Source organism: Schistocerca cancellata, chromosome 5 (genome assembly GCF_023864275.1).
Source record: "Schistocerca cancellata isolate TAMUIC-IGC-003103 chromosome 5, iqSchCanc2.1, whole genome shotgun sequence".
Lineage (NCBI taxonomy): Eukaryota > Metazoa > Arthropoda > Insecta > Orthoptera > Acrididae > Schistocerca > Schistocerca cancellata.
The window spans coordinates 194,794,900-194,816,658 of NC_064630.1; the positions used below are offsets into that span (position 1 = coordinate 194,794,900).

The 21,759-nt window shown below is 38.8% G+C and overlaps 1 protein-coding gene across 4 annotated transcripts in view; it reads left to right on the forward strand.

Annotated features, from left to right (window-relative positions):
* LOC126187345 (zinc finger protein 250-like) overlaps positions 1 to 21,759 on the forward strand; it is a 136,058-nt gene that overhangs the window by 58,484 nt on the left and 55,815 nt on the right. For 3 of the 4 annotated variants that reach the window (XM_049928366.1, XM_049928370.1, XM_049928368.1), the window contains exon 7: positions 12,136 to 12,255. The exons of the other annotated variant lie outside the window; for it this stretch is intronic. In XM_049928366.1, coding sequence (XP_049784323.1) covers positions 12,136 to 12,255 — 120 coding nt within the window. The remainder of the gene's footprint in view (positions 1 to 12,135; positions 12,256 to 21,759) is intronic. 4 annotated transcript variants of the gene reach the window in all.

Sequence of the window (21,759 nt, forward strand, 5' to 3'; positions counted from 1 at the left end):
TAATAAACTATAAGAAAATTAAGTATAGAAATTTTACATTGAATTTTATCTGAAGTTGGTTGTGATCATCATCTATGAAAAAAGTAGTTCCATGTGGTCAGGATATTATTTGCACACTTGCAACATCTTCATCCCTTCAGAATGTTGCATTGCAGCTGTTTTCCTGTAAGAGATGAAAGTAAGTGAAGTGTGTAGTGCAATATTTGTAGTCAAACGTTATGTTTCAAAATGACGGTGAGGAATCTATTATGAAATGTGCAGTCACAGCTGTGTAACTTAGTACCATCATTTTTAGACATCCGTGTACCTATGGTGAAGTAAACACTTTAAACTGTAACAAGAGCCCCCTTTCAGTATTCGCATGCTTTTTGTTCTCTGGTTTCATGTTTTACAGGTTTCAGCATGCTTTACATTCTATGTGGAAGTATTAATGAATTACAGGAACCTATTACTTTGATGGTAGGGGACAAACGTAACCTATTTGTCCTAATTAATCCTCATTTCTTGTATCTAAAAGGAATGTTATACCACTCTCAGCCATGTAACACTATGTAAGTACAGTGGTAGTAAAAAGATAATAACTGACAGGAACTGGAAATGAGTGTCACAGCTTGTCAGTGGCAATTGGTTTCAAACCCGACAGGAATTGCTGCTGGTCCATACTGACCGATTTGTGAACATTGCCAATGGAGCTGCATCCAGTATTCATTTGGAGCCAAATACTTGCAGAAGGGCATAGCTTACTATGTTACATAAAGCTGCACTTATTCAGTGGGTCCAATAACTCCAGAAACTGGGCAGTAACTGACTGGAAGTTTGTAGTGTAGTCTGATGAGTTACGAATTTGACCCTCTTCAAATGCCTCAGAGCATCAAGTGAACCGAGGGCTCTATGAAGCATCTAACTTTTAGCATGTGGAGGGTGTAGTTGAGATCAGACATGGTTCAGTTGTGTTTAGGGAGTGTTTTTTGTGTCATAACTTGGACCCACTCATTCAGGTTACTGTGAACATGAGCAAATGAGGACGTCTATTTCAACAATCTCAATGGCCAAGTACTACCTTCCTTTTACACCTTCATGATGAGTATCCTGTAGACACTCCAATCTTCCAAGGTGACAAGATCTGTGTTTGATAAACTCCATGCATGTGTTCCTGTTTCAATGAACCTGCACACGGGCACTCTGCGCGCTCTCTCTCTCTCTCTCTCTCTCTCTCTCTCTCTCTCTCTCTACAGTACCTCGAAAAATCATCCAAACTTACAAGTGCAGGCCACAATGTTTGGATCATGGATTCACTTCAGACTTTGCACACTTTTAATAGTCCATTAGGACAACATAATGTGTAAGTAGTAAGCCGTACTACTTAAGCACTTTCAAGAAAATTGCAAGAGAAATTTTACTCGTTATTGATGTACTAGGACGCTCTCAATCTGGACCGTGGGATGCCGGTGGTCATGTTGTTGGTGTTCAAGCTCTGTAACCTGTGGATCATTGTATCGAGTCCTATTCATTTCCGCACCCCCCGCCCTCCCCCGCCCCTCCTGTCCCCCAGCACTAGTCATATTATTTCGAATACAGTACATTTGCAAGGTAATATGAAGAAACGAAATGTGAATTTTTACAGCATTTCCAATTTTATTTGGTTGTTTGCTAATATTTATCATCACAACAAATATTATGTTTATAAATATCGAAAAGTAAATGACCAAATGCGTAAAGTTTTCCTGGAAATGTGTGCCTGTTGTGATTTCTGAAATCCCTTATACCTGCAATTGAGTAAGGTACCAAGAACTGCTTGCACCTGGTTGCTTCGGTCTGTAGGCACAGGTTTCACGGATGAGGGGCAGTCTTGGAAAGTCCAAGTCAGATATCAATAAATAAAGATGTGGATAACTCCATTGAATAATACAGTGAGTTATATGAAGGTAATGCACGATTAATCATCGTATGTGTTTTCATCTTTACAAATTGCAGGATGATATTTTTTGTACAGACATCAAAAACAGAAATTAAAATGACATCTTCTACATCGAATGAGTGAATGCACAAGGAGTCTTCAGAATTTCTAAGGATAACTAAACCTCATTGACATTTCGAAAAATTTCTCTTTCTTCCAAAATTTAGATTCAGACCGTGTGTAATAAATTTTCATAAATATCGGTGCTGCAAATTGGAGAGGTATGATGGAATGTGTTTTCATGGCATCTTCGCGGGAAGCAGTTTCTTGTTCATTGTCAGTCAGATATGAACAAATTTGAAGATGCTTCAAAATTTTGTAACTTGCCTGTAGAAATATAAGTCAAGTAATATTTATTGTTATATATGTTTGACACTTCATCAGTTTGAGGGCGTTCTGAAAGTTAGACTATTCTTGAAGGATCAAGTTATCCTAGGTCACTAGCAGTTACTGTGACCGGTTTCAACAAATCTATGTTGTCATGATCGGATCTTGTAACATTATTGACACAACATTCCTATGTGACTTTCAGTATTGTAACAAGCATGTTCAACTAATAATGTTTTAAGATCCGATGATGACAGCATAGGTCTGTCGAAACCGGTAATAGTAATAAACAGAATAGCTAGCTGTCTTGGTTAACTTGATTCTTCAAGAATAATGTAATTTCTCTTGTAATAATAAAAATTAGTAAACAGCCAAATAACATTGGAAATTCAATAAAAAGTCGTGCTGATATAAATGCCTTTGCATTACATAACCATTCATATGTAATATATATGAAATAATATGACTAACACTGAAAAAGATATAAATTAAAGTAAAAGAAGATATGCAGGATTGAACCCAGCAAGCCGCGCACTACAAAATATGAATCCTAACCACTAGACCGCTGCTGTCCCACACTCAGGTTCGTAATGCACCAGTACATCATTGAAGCGTAAAAAATCTTTTGTGGTAGTCTCGAAATCACTTAAGTAGTACACCTTACTACTTGCATATTTTGTTGTCCTAATGAACTATTCATAGTGCGCAATATTTGAAATAAATCTGTGATCCAAATCTCGTGGCCTGCCCTTGTTAATCCTGTAGAAAATGTGTGTGAATATTTGGAACGGGGAATGAAATGTAGCAGTCTCTATTCCTTGAATTTGGTAACTCTGCAAGATGTAATCATTGATGTGTGGCTTCAACTCAATATGGTGAATGTCGAGAAACTTATGGATTTCCTGACTGGTTTGAGGCTGTATTTCACAATATTTGTATGCTATCTCCTGGGGGCATGACAAATTTTTTGTGTGGTTTATTTACATTTTCTGTGGAAGGCTGCAAAAATAGTCTCAACCACTATTACTGTAGCCAGCCATTTGAGTCTTGGAAAAGTGAAGATCACTATAGGAATCAAAGTGATCCAGTCATGATTTTTGATTTTCTTTGCACCAGGGTGACAATTTCATGTTTTATTTGCCAGCAGACTATTAGTGTACTTTCATATGAAGGCGGTGTAACCTACCAAATGCTTCAGTACACTTGTATGTTGCAGCCTTAGTGTGACATTCTGAACCACGAACGCTGAGTCTCAGCTGCAAGTCTTCTTCCCTTATTCCATGGGCATTATTTTATTATAATTGATTGGCTAAATTGGCATTCCTTGTGTATGTAGCAGAGTGGAAAGAAAAGTCTGGTAATCTTCACCGTATTTTCCATGAATGTTGAAGCTACAGAGTGTTTCAGACAGACATCTGATTTCACTAGACTACATCTTCTGTTTGTATGAAAATGAAAACTTGAGGTGAATTGTATCTCTTACCCAGGGGGAAATATATAAAAACAAAGATGATGTGACTTACCAAACGAAAGCGCTTGCAGGTTGATAGACACACAAACATACACACAAAATTCAAGCTTTCGCAACCAACGGTTGCTTCATCATGAAAGAGGGAAGGAGAGGGAAAGACGAAAGGATGTGGGTTTTAAGGGAGAGGGTAAGGAGTCATTCCAATCCCGGGAGCGGAAAGACTTACCTTAGGGGGAAATAGGACGGGTATACACTCGCACACACACACATATCCATCCACACATATACAGACACAAGCAGACATATACAGAGGCAAAGAGTTTGGGCAGAGATGTCAGTCGAGGCGGAAGTGCAGAGGCAAAGATGTTGTTGAATGACAGGTGAGGTATGAGTGGCGGCAACTTGAAATTAGCGGAGATCGAGGCCTGGTGGATAACGGGAAGAGAGGATATATTGAAGAGCAAGTTCCCATTTCCGGAGTTCGGATAGGTTGGTGTTAGTGGGAAGTATCCATATAACCCGAACGGTGTAACACTGTGCCAAGATGTGCTGGCCATGCACCAAGGCATGTTTAGACACAGGGTGATCCTCATTACCAACAAACACAGTCTGCCTGTGTCCATTCACGTGAATGGACAGTTTGTTGCTGGTCATTTCCACATAGAATGTGTCACAGTGTAGGCAGGTCAGTTGGTAAATCACGTGGGTGCTTTCACACGTGGCTCTGCCTTTGATCGTGTACACCTTCCGGGTTACAGGTCTGGAGTAGGTGGTGGTGGGAGGGTGCATGGGACAGGTTTTACACCGGGGGCGGTTACAAGGGTAGGAGCCAGAAGGTAGGGAAGGTGGTTTGGGGATTTCATAGGGATGAACTAAGAGGTTACGAAGGTTAGGTGGACAGCGGAAAGACACTCTTGGTGGAGTGGGGAGGATTTCATGAAGGATGGATCTCATTTCAGGGCAGGATTTGAGGAAGTCGTATCCCTGCTGGAGAGCCACATTCAGAATCTGATCCAGTCCCGGAAAGTATCCTGTCACAAGTGGGGCACTTTTGTGGTTCTTCTGTGAGAGGTTCTGGGTTTGAGAGGATGAGGAAGTGGCTCTGGTTATTTGCTTTTGTACCAGGTCGGGAGGGTAGTTGCGGGATGCGAAAGCTGTTGTCAGGTTGTTGGTGTAATGCTTCAGGGATTCCGGACTGGAGCAGATTCGTTTGCCACGAAGACCTAGGCTGTAGGGAAGGGACCGTTTGATGTGGAATGGGTGGCAGCTGTCGTAATGGAGGTACTGTTGCTTGTTGGTGGGTTTGATGTGGACGGACGTGTGAAGCTGGCCATTGGACAGGTGAAGGTCAACATCAAGGAAAGTGGCATGGGATTTGTAGTAGGACCAGGTGAATCTGATGGAACCAAAGGAGTTGAGGTTGGAGAGGAAATTCTGGAGTTCTTCTTCACTGTGGGTCCAGATCATGAAGATGTCATCAATAAATCTGTACCAAACTTTGGGTTGGCAGGCCTGGGTAACCAAGAAGGCTTCCTCTAAGCGACCCATGAATAGGTTGGCGTACGAGGGGGCCATCCTGGTACCTATGGCTGTTCCCTTTAATTGTTGGTATGTCTGGTTTTCAAAAGTGAAGAAGTTGTGGGTCAGGATGAAGCTGGCTAAGGTAATGAGGAAAGAGGTTGTAGGGTGGCAGGTGATCGGCGTGGAAGGAAGTGCTCCATCGCAGCGAGGCCCTGGACGTGTGGGATATTTGTGTATAAGGAAGTGGCATCAATGGTTACAAGGATGGTTTCCGGGGGTAACAGATTGGGTAAGGATTCCAGGCGTTCGAGAAAGTGGTTGGTGTCTTTGATGAAGGATGGGAGACTGCATGTAATGGGTTGAAGGTGTTGATCTACGTAGGCAGAGATACGTTCTGTGGGGGCTTGGTAACCAGCTACAATGGGGCGGCCGGGATGATTGGGTTTGTATCTTGAAACTGCTGGTGTCACAAGAGATATTTTTAGATGTGGAAAGTGTAGTGCCCTCCTCTCAGTGAAAATAATGTGGCACAGTTTAAACTCATACAAGGGTGAATCAAATATAAATTGGAATTTTCATTTTGCATGCATTATTGTAAACAGAGTGCATCGTGATTGCTGCTCATAGTGGCTTTTGTTTCCAGTGATTGTTCTCCATGAGTAGAACATTGTTGTACCGTTTCTTTAGTCAGAATCACAATATCATAGCAAGACATACCGTCATCTGTTGTGCAACGTATTACAATAAAGTTTCTCAGAAGAGAGGGTGTACAACCATCTGAAATTTTGAAATGCCTTACAGCACAGTTGAGGAACAACACCCTGAGAAAGACTCAAGTGTACACATGGCACAAACAGTTTTTATGAGGATGAGAAAGAGTTGAGATGCAGCTCACAGACATTGCCGGGGGATCAGCATGAATGAGGAGAATATTCATGTTGTTAGCCAGCTTATTGAAGACGATCACTGGATAACAGGTGCTGAAATTGCTACTGAGTTTGGCATAAGCTACAGTAGTGCTCAGATGATCGCTATTGACAACTTTGGAGTACTGAAAGTGTCCGCAATGTGTGCTTGCACTAGACCCCACACAGCTGCCTGAACTCAACAAAAAATTCAGGAATTGTTCTGGACCACACTAGAACATCCTCGCTAAAGTATGGACTTATCACTCAGTGATTTTGATTAGTTTGGACCACTAAAGGAGGCAGTTGGAGGACATAGAATTGATGACGGTGCTGCTTTCGAAGTGCTCATGCGCAGCTGGTCATGTTCATTTTACAAAAATGGGTTCAAGAAACTGCTGATCTGCTTGGGAAAAAGTGTTTGCCATTCAGGAGACTAGATAGAAAAATAAGTTTGTTTTTATGAATTTTTATGAAGCTTAAACAACCTTACCAAAAAAATTGGTTATATTTGATTCACCCTTGTAACAGCTGTTGAAATGGAAAGCATATAACACTTCTTATTGCCATTTCGATTTGATGCACATTGTATAATGAACAAGAGAGCAAGTAAGGTAGCTGCGCCAGAAAGACCCCTTCTGCCAGCTACATGTGAACTGGCAACTTAACAACTGCTGCCGAGGTAATCTTTTAGGTTTGATACATAAAATAAAATTCATCCCTATTTTCTATTTCCATTCATGTGGAAAATATAATGTTGCTAAATTGGATGAATCTGTTTGAAACACCATGTGCTGTATTAGTTACAGAAGTAGACAAGTCATTTCAGCTACAGCACCATCAGTCAGAGGAACAGCATTCACATTTCCAATCAGTATATCATTTCACAGTTTAGCTTGTAGTGGAGTAATGAACCAGCAGTTAATATTTTGACTAGAAAAGTAGAAAGCACAACATACATCTGTGCATAAAACCAATACTACATTAAACCTCTAGTTTGGTTCATAGCTGGTGTAGCTGGTAATCCAGAATGACTATGTGCATAGCTTAATGCATTATTCTGTACACCATTGGTGGCTTGTAGAAAGTGAAGATGTAAAACATGTTTGCGACATTGTGGAGGAAAATGCAGCAGTTTTGCAGAGAGAGGGCTTGCATATTATTACATTTATTTCCTGAGCTACCTTAGGGTCTTTTCTTCTGTAACTTAATGTATCTTTACAATGAGGAAAACACTGTACTGTGCCTAAAGTAGTTTTGTGACTAATAAACTGGGGTAAGAGAAAGCAATGAAAATGTATGCACCTTTTGTTGCTGCAAGATGGTGCATTAACGAAATCCATGGTGAATTTCTGTACCCATTGTTACTCAGCTGAGCTACCTTTTTCTTCCTTACAATCTCAGTGCTGAAAGGACATTGGAATCTCAACTTTTATTCCTTTCTTTGAATATCTCCTTCATCTCCAAATATGAGTTACATACTTCTGATTTTAGTCATATATGATGCAAATGAAGAAATTGTATCAAAAGAAAATCTCAACCTAGAAAACTATAAAATTACAATGAGACAAAATGGCTAACATTTGAAAGTCAAAATTCTAAATACTGCCAATGGACAAGATACTTAAAACAACTTTTTAGCTTTCAGAACTGTTAGTTCCTTTCCTGAGGAGGAAAGAGGGATAGGTTTGGAACAAAGAGGCAGATCACTTAGCTCCCCGGGAGGAGAGGCACTTGCCTGTTGTGAGGACAAAGGGAGAGGAAGATGAATGGGGGAGTGTCAGTAGAATTTTGCAACATGAAGGAATCTATGGGACAGCCATTCAGTCTTCTTTCAATGTAGAGAAACTTAGAAAGTGCTCTGTTCCTGCAAGCGTTCAGTCTGTGATAGAGCAGGTGGACATACAGATGTAAGAAAGTGTTGAAACTTGATAGAACCCATCAAAATATTCTCATCTACACGCAATCTTTTTGACATTATGCAATTGCCAGAGATTAATTTTTCATATCGTTCAGCAGAGTATGTGCTACAATGAGAAATTTTGTCACCTGGAAACTGTGTGTTGAACATTAGGCAGAGATCTTCTAATTAATGTCACTCTTCAATACACAGCTTTAACTTGTCACAAATTTTAAATCTGAAGACCAGCTTTTACAATTAGGGTTGCTTTTGAAGACATACTCTTAGTAGTGTATATCAAGAATTTTGTACTGCACTTGTGGTTTGCCAGAGCTTTGACATGATTCCTATCATTGTTTTGAATAGTACAAATACTTGTGGCAGATTATTGAGATAGCTGGAATGTCTGTGTCCATCATTGGACAACAAAGCTACTTAGTGAAGCATTTCAGTCCTTTCATTAGTTGGAACAATCACTTACCATAGATGGGAATGTTCACTGGTGAGAAATACATTGCTATTATTATATTGTGTATTCACTGCACTATAAGTAATTTATCTGGATAGAGAACGTTTAATGTTTTCAAAGGTTTTTGAAAAAGCTGCATTTTTTGAAATTACCTTGGACTGAAAATTTCTACCAGATGAAATTGAATGAAATCTCTTTGGGAATTATTGCATCATTTTGAAACTAAAAACCACTATTAAAACTGATTTTCGATTGTCTGTGCAGTGGTCCTCTTCAGGAATTGTAAATTGGTGTTTTTGGGTTATACCATCCTATATCATGTTATGTGATGGGTGATGTCACTTTCCTGAACGCCATTGGACAATTGAAATTCAGTATGCCTGTGCATAAGTGGCTGTCCAGAAATCTGTTGCCTGTGCTACAGTAGCAAACAATGCTGTTGCAACAGAGGAGCCTAGATGTACCAACATGAAAAGGTAGTTACAAGAGAACTGCCATGTGGCATCAATGTATTGTGGCGGGGAAACGGTGGCCTGCTGATTCACTGTTGCCTGCCACTCAGCTGCAAGTGTAGCACAGGCAATAGCCTTCTGCGCAGCCATGCCTCTACAAGCATTTTGACCTTTAATTGTCCATTGATGTAGAGGAAAGTAACAGTGGGTATCACATGACAAGCGAAACAAGGCCATATATTGGCAAGACTATACCCAGAACCCAGCAGTTTAATTGCCCAGAAGAGAATTGCAGCAAACACATTCTAAATGTCAATTTTAATTGTAATTTTAGTATCAAAATAATGCAACTTAATGCTGAAAAGAATTTGATTAAAATTTATACTTGCTATAGGAAGTCTTAGTATTTATATCAGAGCTGAGAGCTACTGCAGCAAAACAAATAACCGTTTCTACCCTTGGATAATAAGAGATCAGTGTCATTTTGGTTTATCCGAGCATGGGCATGGGGAGTAGCATAGTGTGACTTTCAGAATACTATAAACATTGCTGCATAAATACTCATGGGCTCTCATAATTAGTATATTAGCTGTGCATGTCCATCTGTTGCTGGCAGTTTCTCATTTTGAACTGTTTGTGAAAATGAATAGATTAAAATAACCATTAGGCCTTAGGATTCAAAGAATTAAACCACATGTGAATGTGAAGTTGACTGTTACATAGACAAGTATGCACAACTGCTGCCTCCTTAACTAACTGAACTGTTGGTCAGATAAGGTGAATCAATCTTTGTTGTAGATTGCTCCGAACGTTGGACTACCTATTGCATCAAAAGAGAATATTATATTTAAAGTGAAGCTGTTTGTCCTAAACTGACTGAGCTAGTTGGCATAATGATGAGATACTGCACTTGTATTCAGGAGGAAGGCGGTCAAATTTATGTCTGGCCATTTATTAGGTCTACAACTTTGCTTCCACCATTTTGCAGTAGACAGCTTTAGTGGAAAGTAGTGATGCAAGTCGTAGGTCGTATGTGTCATACAGTAAGCTTAGGCATTTGAAAACATAACTCCATCAAAATATTAGTCGATTTTTGATTGCATCTTAAAGTTATTCTCAGCTGAATATGTCAACTTACGAGCCCAGTTCTCGTCATCTGCGGGTGGTTTTAACTTTCTGCTTTGATATGAAGAAACCTGCAGCTGAGGCTCATAAAAAGCTTGGTAAGACCTATGATGAGACACGTGTTAGTAACAGAACTTTGCAGAAAATGGTTCCCAAATTTCAAGAACTGTGATTTTGTCGTTAAAGACCGGCATTGTTGTAAAAGAGAGAGAACTTTCTATGCTACTGCAACCGACGGGAACAATCGCAGGAGATCGTTATCAAAAGCAATTGATGTGTTTGAGCTGATCACTGAAACACTAATGGCCACAATACAGCGATAGACATGAAAAGGTGATTTTGCTGCATGACAGTGCTCGACCCCATGTTGCAAAACCCGCCAAAACATAGCTGGAAACATTGAAATGGGAAGTCCTACCCCACCCACCGTATTCTCCAAACATTGTTCCCTTTCATTACCAACTTTTTAGTTCAATGGCACATGACCTGGATGCCCAGCTCTTCCTGTCATATGAACAATTGCAAAATTGGATCGATAAATGGATCTTCTCGAAAGATGCCCAGTTCTTTCACTGTGGGATTCGTATGCTACCTGAAAGATGGGAGAAAGTAGTGGCAGCGATGGCCAGTACTTTGAAACGTAAATTTCTTGTAAGATGCTCACAATAAAGCCTCAAACTTTGAGAAAAAACTGCAGAAGCAAAGTTGTAGCCCTGGTAGATTTTGGATTTCCGCGATTTTTTTTTTAATTTCTGAAGGTAAGAGCATGACTGATTTCCTTCCAATCCAGGCTTGTGCTCAATCTATAATGACCTTGTCATCAACAATACATTAATCTGTAATTGGTTTTCCTTTACTGTAGTCCAAGACTGCATTCTAGTGGTCGTATCTGTTTTATAAGTTGTTCTCTGCTGACTCCCCTTATCAGTAAATGTGATTGCTGATTTCTCTGAACAGTGAATATTTTCCCATTTCTGAAGTGTAATTTCAGGTTTTCATGGGTTGCTAAATCATTCTTTCATAGTTTCTCAGTTGTGGAACTACTTCATAATGAAGAGTGATTTCTAAATTTTTTGACTTCACTAGATACAATAAAGGTGAAGGCAGCCATATCAACAGTGTGTGGAGAAAAAAAAAATCTGTTTAATGGATCTTCTTTACCAAAGCTTAGATGATTTTTCTTTACTGCTTAAACATTTCTCAGAGTTATTCTATCGATTTTTCAATATAGTTCCAGTTGTATTTTGTCTGTAGGCAAAGTTCATATGATTGTATATTTGTTCATTATCAGTATAGCACATAATATTTTATGTAAAGCAAGGGTTCCATGTTTTGCTTAAGAAATGCTTCCTAAAACTGCCTTGATTTTTGCAGCAATGTTTTCCTTTTACAAGGGAAAAGTTTGTGGAATTTTTGTTTACATTTACTTTCAACAGGGTTGGCTTATACTGTTTTCCAGTCATTTGGAAATGTTAGCTGCATGAGAGATTAATAACAAAATTAAGCTGCAGTGTACTCTGAGTAAAACATAATGGAATTGCATCAGGAATTGGTACTTTGTCACCTTTTAGAAGTTTATTTCTCAGTACCAAGTGTGCTTATTCGTATTGTCACCCTTTTGAGAGATTGTGTAACTGACACATTAGTATTGTAATAAAGTCTTCCTGATTAAATAAACTGTGTTTAGCTTTGGCTTTGGGCTTATTGTCATGTAATTTAATAAAAACTTTTTAAGCAGTTTATAGTTTTGGGACATAATTTTTTTGGCTTTCTCCGAGAGATCTTCCACCAAGGCCTGACTGTAGTAGTAGTTGCCGCTGTTGTAGGTCTCACACACAACTTTTGTTATAGGTTATGAGCTGCCATTAATGTTTGTCTGCATTCAATTTTAAACTGAGCATGCAATAGTCTTTGTTTTCTCGTCATTTTCTGAATGTTGCTGTAAAGAGAAGTTGGGTCTTAGCCACCCTTAATCACCTTGCTTTGTACATATTTATCCTGGATACAGTGGCCGATAAGTATAAAACTGGATCAGAACTTCTCTACACTTGACATATCCAAGCTGAAAGGAGAAGTGACGCTGCCTGTTAGCAAGGCTCTTAATCTGTTTGGAGATGAAAATTTCAAGGTAAGATACACTTTGGACATAGGTAATAGAGAACCAGATCAAATAGATTAAGTGAAAAATGAAATACAAACATTGTCAAAGAAAATGGCTGCATATGTGACACTAGGAAATTATCTTGCTTTCTTAAAATGAATGAAAATGGACACGTTTAATCAAATTATGATCCACTCAGCTGGAGCCATCAGTGGTCTCCTGGCATATCTCTCTCCTGATGTGGAATGATGTATATTTCTGTTCAACATGTATAGATTTCTCCTATATTTTTGCCATTTGCTTATTGTCTGTTTCTTCCTTATTAGCTTAACCTGTATATCACTTCAGGCAAGGTGGTTACCTTCATAATCTTAGATGTTGTTGAATTTAGCATATGTTAAAATTCAAGAGTAAGTTTTGTTTTCTCCAAATATTCCTGCCCCAAGATACGGGCCTCCAAAGATGACACTGCAACACCATTTTGAAGATGCGAATTTCGGAAAATATTTTAAAATGCTGTATCCCTTTAACAGTTATAGATATTTTGTTAGAGTTTTTTTTTTTTTTATTATTTGAAAGATACTTGCTTTGTGATTGCAATAGTATCCTCCATTTGGACATATCTGTCAAAGTTCTTTTACTGTTGCCTTTTGTATTTTTTTTTTATAATTTAGAGATTATGAGAGGCCAAGTAAGTGGTCCTGACAGTCGGGATACCAGTTACTTTGGAATAAGGCTGGGCATATCGGACATATTCCGAGTTGTGGCCACCTTTGTGCTCAGACGGCAAAGACTACCAAATCCACCGGTTAGTCCCTCAACCGTTAGGGGTAAAACTCAATGGGACCCGGGGCAAGTAAGGCTAGCAACCTGCTTCCCTGGTACTATAAATATGATGCTGGCAACAATCAGAGCAAAGTGCCTCGGGCCTTTGGAGGTGACGGAGTCACACCTCTAATTGACAAACCAGGGACTCCTAAGAAACGACTCGGCAAACGAATGGTAACCAAATGGGGAGCTATTAATATCAATGGGGGCTACTCTGGGAAGAAGGTAAAGCTGGCAGAGGCTGCAAGTAAGATGGGATTGGACCTTTTAGCTGTTAGTGACATTCGGGTAAGGGGTGAGAAAGAAGAGGAAGTGGGAGAATACAAGATCTACCTGTCAGGAGTCAAAGCAGGAATAGCACAATGGGGTGTAGGGCTTTTCATCAGGAAAGAAATGGAATCCAGTGTAGTTGCAATAAGGTATGTAAATGAACGACTGATGTGGATAGATTTGACAGTGTCTAGCAAGAAAATTAGGATTGTGTCAGTATATTCGCATTGTGAAGGGACAGATCAAGATAAGATGGATAGTTTTTATGGCACACTCAGTGATGTAGTTGTTAGAGTAAAGGACAAGGACAGTGTTCTGCTCATGGGTGATTTTAATGCCAGGATTGGAAATCGAACAGAAGGATACGAAAAGGTTATGGGTAAATGTGGAGAGGATATGGAGGCCAACAGGAACGGGAAACAGCTCTTGGATTTCTGTGCCAGTATGGGCTTAGTAATCACAAACTCCTTTTTTAAACATAAGAACATTCACCGGTATACTTGGGAAGCCAGGGAAACCAGATCTGTCATTGACTATATAATAACAGATCAGGAATTCAGGAAGGCTGTGAGGGACACACGTGTATTCAGGGGATTCTTTGATGACACTGATCACTATTTAATCTGCAGTGAAATTCGTATTGTGAGGCCGAAAATGCAGGAGGTCAGGTCCATGTGTAGAAGGATAAGAGTGGAGAAACTTCAGGATAAGGAAGTCAGACACAAGTACATAACAGCGATCTCAGAAAGGTACCAGTTAGTTGAATGTAGTCAATTGCAGTCACTGGAAAAGGAATGGACAAGGTACAGGGACACAGTACTAGAAGTGGCCAAAGAATGTCTTGGAACAGTAGTGTGTAAAGGTAGGATGAAGCAAACAGCTTGGTGGAATGACACAGCCAAGGCAGCCTGTAAAAGGAAAAAGAAGGCATATCAAAAATGGCTGCATACTAGAACTCAGGTATACAGAGAAAGTTATGTTGAAGAAAGAAACAAAGCCAAACAAGTAGTTACAGCATCCAAGAAGAAATCTTGGGAAGACTTTGGAAACAGGTTGGAGACCTTGGGTCAAGCTGCTGGAAAACCATTCTGGAGTGTAATTAGCAGTCTTCGAAAGGGAGGTAAGAACGAAATGACAAGTATTTTGGACAGGTCAGGAAAATTGCTGGTGAATCCTGTGGATGCCTTGGGCAGATGGAGGGAATATTTTGCGAGTTGCTCAATGTAGGTGAAAATACGATCAGTAATGTTTCAGATTTCGATGTACATTGGGACAGGAATGATGATGGAAATAGGATCACATTTGAGGAAGTGGAGAAAATGGTCAGTAGATTGCAGTGCAATAAAGCGGCTGGGGTGGATGAAATTAAGTCGGAACTCATCAAATACAGTGGGATGTCAGGTCTTAAATGGCTACACAGGATAATTGAAATGGCGTGGGAGTTGGGACAGGTTTCATCAGACTGGACGAAAGTAGTAATCACACCAATCTTTAAACATGGAAACAGAAAAGATTATAACAACAACAGAGGTATATCTTTGATCAGCGTTGTGAGTAAAATCTTCTCAGGCATTGTTGAAAGGAAAGTGCGAGTATAGTTGAGGACAAATTGGATGAAAATCAGTGTGGGTTTAGGCTTCTTAGAGGTTGTCAGGACCAGATCTTTAGCTTACGGCAAATAATGGAGAAGTGTTAAGAGTGGAATAGGGAATTGTATCTATGTTTTATAGACCTAGAAAAGGCATATGATCGGGTTCCTAGGAGGAAGTTATTGTCTGTTCTACGTGACTATGGAATAGGAGGCAAACTTTTGCAAGCAATTAAAGGTCTTTACATAGATAGTCAGGTAGCAGTTAGAGTTGACGGTAAATTGAGTTCATGGTTCAGAGTAGTTTCAGGGGTAAGACAAGGCTGCAACCTGTCTCCACTGTTGTTCATATTATTTATGGATCATATGTTGAAAACAATAGACTGGCTGGGTGAGATTAAGATATGTGAACACAAAATAATCAGTCTAGCATATGCGGATGACTTAGTTGTGATGGCAGATTCTATTGAAAGTTTGCAAAGTAATATTCCAGAGCTAGATCAGAAATGTAAGGACTATGGTATGAAGATTAGCATCTCCAAAACGAAAGTAATGTCAGTGGGAAAGAAATATAAACGGATTGAGTGCCAAATAGGAGGAACAAATTAGAACAGGTGGACGGTTTCAAGTACTTAGGGTGCATATTCTCACAGGATGGCAACATAGTGAAAGAACTGGAAGCGAGGTGTAGCAAAGCTAATGCAGTGAGCGCTCAGCTACGATCTACTCTCTTTTGCAAGAAGGAAGTCAGTACCAAGACTAAGTTATCTGTGCACCTTTCAATCTTTCGACCAGCTTTGTTGTATGAGAGCGAAAGCTGGGTGGATTCAGGTTGCCTTATCGATAAGGTTGAATTTACGGGTATGAAAGTAGCTAGGATGATTGCAGGTACTAGTAGATGGGAACAATGGCAGGAGGGTGTCCACAATGAGGAAATCAAAGAAAAACTGGGAATGAACTCTATAGATGTAGCAGTCAGGGCGAACAGGCTTAGATGGTGGGGTCATGTTACACGCATGAGAGAAGCAAGGTTACCCAAGAGACTCATGGGTTCAGCAGTAGAGGGTAGGAGGAGTCGGGGCAGACCGAGGAGAAGGTACCTGGATTCGGTTAAGAATGATTTTGAAGTAATAGGTTTAACATCAGAAGAGGCACCAAAGTTAGCACCGAATAGGGGATCATGGAGGAACTGTATAAGGAGGACTATGCTCCAGACCGAATGCTGAAAGGCATAATCAGTCTTAAATGATGATGATGATGATGACTTGGAGATTTTTTTTTTCAAAACTGCCAATCCAGTAAAGATATATTTGATTCTGTTGATTAGTACCGTGTAGTACCATATTCTAAGTAAAGGAGAGCTTCCATTTTTAAATTGGACAGGTTTTATTTAAAAAAAAAAAAAACTCTTTTTTTTTTTTTCTTTTTCCCCCAAGGGTATTTACTTTCAAGAGTATTGTATGTCTTCACTGAAGTTGTTTCTTACTAATTGCTTTGTTACAATGTTTATTTCTGTTGTCTTTGTTGCAGTTGTTTCTTATCACTTTCTTTGTTGCAGTTGTTTCTTTTCACTTTCATTGTTGCAGATATTTCTTACACTTTAATGTAGTTCCTTGTCAGTTTCTTTGTCGTGGTTGTTCGTTGCAGATTTCTGTATTTAGTTGTTCAGTGCTAATTTGTTTACTGAAGAGGCTTCTTTCTATCTGGGACCATCCAGTGAGTTCGGTGTTTTCGTGAGGAATTTGCCAGTTGTCACAGTTGTAGTGTGTTTTGTGAAAAGGACTGTTTGAAATGTCTTCTGAATGGGGCCACAGGAGAGTGAAGCATGCTGACTATTGCATATCCATAAAAGAGTGATATATAAGACCAAAAAAAACTGACTTTGTTCAGGTTGGGAATAAGTTTTCTCATTTGAAGACTCTGTTTCTAAGTGAAGATGTTTCCAGTGATGACTATTTGTGTTCTAAATGTTTTGACAGAATAAAAACAGTGATAGTATCTGAACTAGATGAAGCCTCCAACAGTGCAGATTTTGCATCAGTAGAGGAAGAAATAAATACCCTGAATCAGTCAACTACAGAGGTAGGTGTTAGTCCTGTTAAGAAACTGTGGTCAGTGAAGTCGAGTCATAAGATCTGTGCATCAAGAGAGAGCAGAGACATTACTAAAGCTGTGGATGAATACACTACAGCAAAACTGACCACAATCTTCAAAGTAGAAATTCCATTTTCAGAAGAATATGAACCAAATCACTCTTGCACCTCTTGTCAGGAATTTTTCACAAATATCAATTCAGCTGTTGAATATTGTGCATCCTACAGTGAAAAAGTGCTAGTTTTAACTATAATCCCAGAGACATTTCCAAAGAAAACAATTTTGAACCACGTTCTATCAGTATCAAAGTGCATGGTAAACAAATCAAGAAATGTGAGGTCTGTAAAAGGAGTCTTTGGAAGACCAGATCTCTATTATGGTCATCCTATAGAAGCAGTTCAAGTTCAAATAGTGCAGTCATTTTATCTGGAAGATAAATGGGAATGTTCTCACCACAGTGCCAACAAAAAAAGACAGTATAACTGTAACAGTTGAAAGTCAAAAAATTGTGAAAGTGAAGAGGTACATGACTTGCAATATTAAAGAAACTTTTGCAATTTATAAGAGCAAGTACACAACTTCACATACTGGAAGATCCAAATTTTGTGCACTACTACCTAAGTGGGTAGTTCCATACCAACCTAGAGATGTGTGTTTTTGTATGTACTGCACAAATTTTGAAGTGTGTGTGGTAACTTTGAAGAACTTATTGGAGCATGTGACATATGACACCTTGGTTGGTCGTGTGAAGTTATTAGTAGTCTGTGACATAGAATGTGGTGACTGCCCTGGAAAGGGAGGACTGTGTTTACAGGCACTTGGCCGGGAAGACGTAACAGATAACTCTGCGTATGCGCCATGAGAGGAAAATAAACTAATTAAGAAAACTGTTGCCTTTGACAGTTTCATTGATGAACTTGGTAAATGGTCAGTGACAGCAGTAACATCCCAGCATCTGAAGAAATTGCAGAAGTGAAACGGTGTGTACAGGCTGAAGAACTATGTTTAGTGCTTCACTGTGATTTTGCTGAGAACTGGTCTGTAATCCTCCCACAAGAAGTGCAAGGGTATCATTGGAGTAATGACCAGGTTTCAATTTTTACAGGAGTGAAATATTTTCAAAACAAGACCACAAGTGTTGCATTTATAAGTGATGACACAGGACAACTCAGCACATGCTTTGCTAGAAATGCGCAAAATTCTTCAATTGCAAATGGGCAGAGAAGATCATCATTATTTCTGATGGTGCTCCTAGTCATTTTAAAAATCATTACCAGCTGTTTGAATTGAGTAAGTCGCTTGTGCCAACTGACTGGGTACACAGTGCTACTGGTCACGGAAAGGGGCCTTGTGATGGTGTAGGAGGCCTGCTGAAGCACCATGCTACAAAACATAATCTTTCCAGACCAAATACAGCTGCGATTCAGAATCCTGAGGATTTTATGAGAGTTGTGAAATCTTATACATCCACAGCCCTCATTCTTTTGTCCAAAGAGTAAATCGAAGAATTCTGTGAGCAGAAAAAAGAAGAATGGTCCAAAGTGATGGGCGAACTCATATTGCATGCACTTTAAGAGCAAGAAAGAAGAAATTGCATTTGTTGGGCCAGCACCTCAGAAACAGTAGGATAATATTCAGATTAAATACTTGGGAAGGGGGATGTTTGTGGCGTATGTGTATGATTGTGACTGGTGGATTGCAGAGATTATAGACACCAGTTATGAATTAAACAAAATTGTAGTGAACTTTATGCTGCCACATGGACCAACTGCTGGATATAGGTTTCCAGCTGAAGGGCAGCAACAATGCCCATCAGTGCTTACCTCCTGTTTGCAATGTTTTAAAGATTGTGAGTGCTCCAGTTCCTATTGGTTCAGCAGGAAGGTATCACTCTTGAGTGCTCCAGTTCCTATTGGTTCAGCAGGAAGGTATCACTCTATATCAAAGGAAGATACTGAAGCAGTGGAACACATTTTTAGTTCATTGACTGGCTAATTTCAGTGCAAAACAGAGTGCACAGAAGTTGTATAAATTGAAACCTTTAAATCTTTGGACCTTTCACATTTATTTTGGAACCATTTAAAGTGCTTGAAAAATAAGTCTCTTACTCGTCTTTCAAAACTAACATTATGTTAAATAAGGCTAGGTTTTGATTTTTATGAGCCTGTTATGTGATAATGTGGTAATAAAACAGTTTCATATATGGCAAAAATTTCATTTGTTTATAAAACCTGTTCAGCCTAAAATTGGAAGCTCTCCTTTCCAGGGAATGTAGAACTATATGGTACTGATCAACAGGGGAGGAAAAAAAAAATCAAAATTTTATGAATTTGCATTTTTGGGAATTTTTTTTTCCATAAATCATTTAAAAAAGTTCAGAACACTGTAGTAACTTAACTTTGACAGATAAGTCCAAATGGAAGATTTCTTTGTAATCATAAAGCAATTATCTTTCAAATAAAAAAAACAACAAAATATCTAGAACTATTCCAGAGATACAGCATGTTAAAAAGTTTTCCAAAATTCGCATCTTCAAAATGGTATGCGCAGTGTCACCTTTGGAGGACTGTATCTCAGAGCAGAATTTTTTTTAGAGAAAGCGAAAAAATACATGTTCCTTACTTAGTCTTTCATTTTAACATACGCTAAATTCAATAATATCAGAGATTATGAAGGTAAGACTTTTTCTTAGCCTGCCTGAATTGATATGGACTATGCCTATTATATTAAAAGTACCAACTACTACAGATCCAAAAAATTCATTTTCTTTAATTTTTAGTTTCTATTTGTCATCCCAGTTGTTTATTTTTCAACAGTTGGTTGATTTACACGTGTGCCACAAGATGTATGTAATGCTGTACACTATTAGTTTGTTGGAGACAGACAGACAGACAGAAAGGTATAATATAGTTTTTAGCTTGTTTCTTCTTGGTCCACTAGAATTTGCCTCACTTTTTCATAATTTAAGGATTTACATTAGAATACAAGATATCTTTTCAGCTTCACTGAGACATTTAGAACACAAAACAGAAGCACACACATACATAATATGAGTTTTGCATGCATTCACACCAGAGGCAGTTATAACTTGTCTGTCCACAAGCAATGCTTGGTAGTCGTAAGTCAGGTAACTCTTGCCAAGTGAATCAAGAAACAGAAGATGGCAGAATACACAACTCACTTTTACAGAGCTCCACCACTTGAATAACTTAAAAGTAAAGTGTACTTGTGAATTAGCAATATGTTGAACAGATAACACTTTGAACTTGCATCCTCATTGAAAGTCATTTGATCTATTTTAAGGCAGTTAGGGTGTAACTTGTGTGCTTTCAGACTGGTCAAAAATGTTACAGAAAGGCATAATGAAGCTATTATGGATAATGGTTACTTTTTTCCTGTAAACTTGCAAAAAATCAAAACAGATTTGTTGTGATTATTATAGTTGCTCGAATATTATTTTGCAAGTGTTTCACTGTATTTGTGGGTTAATGCAAGGTGCTATTTTTTCATCAACAGATTTTCATTTCGTATTATGTGTGCTTCATTTCATTAACATTTTCCATCATACGTTATTCATTGTGGTTGTAGATGCCAGTGTCCATTAACATTGAAAATAATTGCCTGTGATGAGACAGGATGCAGCACAGGAAAATTACAAGCTGTGCATGATTCTGTGGTATTAGTATCCATTTATTTCATTGCAGTCTATCATAAAAGAAACCATTCACCATGCTGTGGTGACATTGAGGGTTTTAATTACGACAGACAACATAATAGGCAGGAAAGGAATGTAGAGGCAAAGAGCAGACACTTCAACATTATTTAACACTACATTTGTGCAAAATTCATATCCATGTATGGTATACAGCACAATATGAAGATGCTTATGCTTCTAAATCATAAGTATTGTACAAAACTTGAACTGTTCCATGTGATTACTCTATCATCCATGCAAATCATCATGAATTGCTAGAACACTAAGAGCAGTAAGCTGAAGGGCAATAATTAAAGAAACATTTTTCTGCAATTAAAATATTTGTCAGGTAGTAGCAGAGAGAAAAAAATCATCTTAAATGTTTCCATCACTATTTTTACTTTAAAAGTATACTTCCTGGGCAAATTTTAGCAACTATTCCTCTTCATTTTTCCAAAACTTCATGTTGCTGCTGCTGCTGCTGTTGTTGTTTTTATCTTTAGTCCAATGACTAATTTGATGTAGCTCTCTACTCTATTCTCCACATGCCTCTTCATTTCCAAATAACTGCTGCAACCTAAATCCTTCCAAATCTGATTATTGTATTCCTCTCTTGATCTCCCTCTACAATTTTTTACACTCCACACTTCCCTCCAGTACTAAACTGGTGATCCCTTGATGTTTCAGAGTGTGTACTATCAATGGATTCTTTCTTTTAGTAAAGTTGTGCCACAGTTTTCTTTCCTCACCATTTGTATTTAGTACATCATTAGTTACTTGATCTACCTATCAGATCTTCAGCATTCTTCTGTAACATCACATTGTAAAAGCTTCTGTTTTCTTCTTGTCTAAACTGTTAATCGTCCATAGATCACTTCCATACATGGCAACACTCCAGGCAAATGCACTGATGAACCAAAGAAACTGGTACACCTGCCTAATATCGTGTAGGGCCTCTGCGAGCATGCAGAAGTGCTGCAACATGATGTGGCATGATGGACTCAACTAGCATCTGAAGTAGTGCTGGAGGGAATTGACACCACAACTCCATAAATCC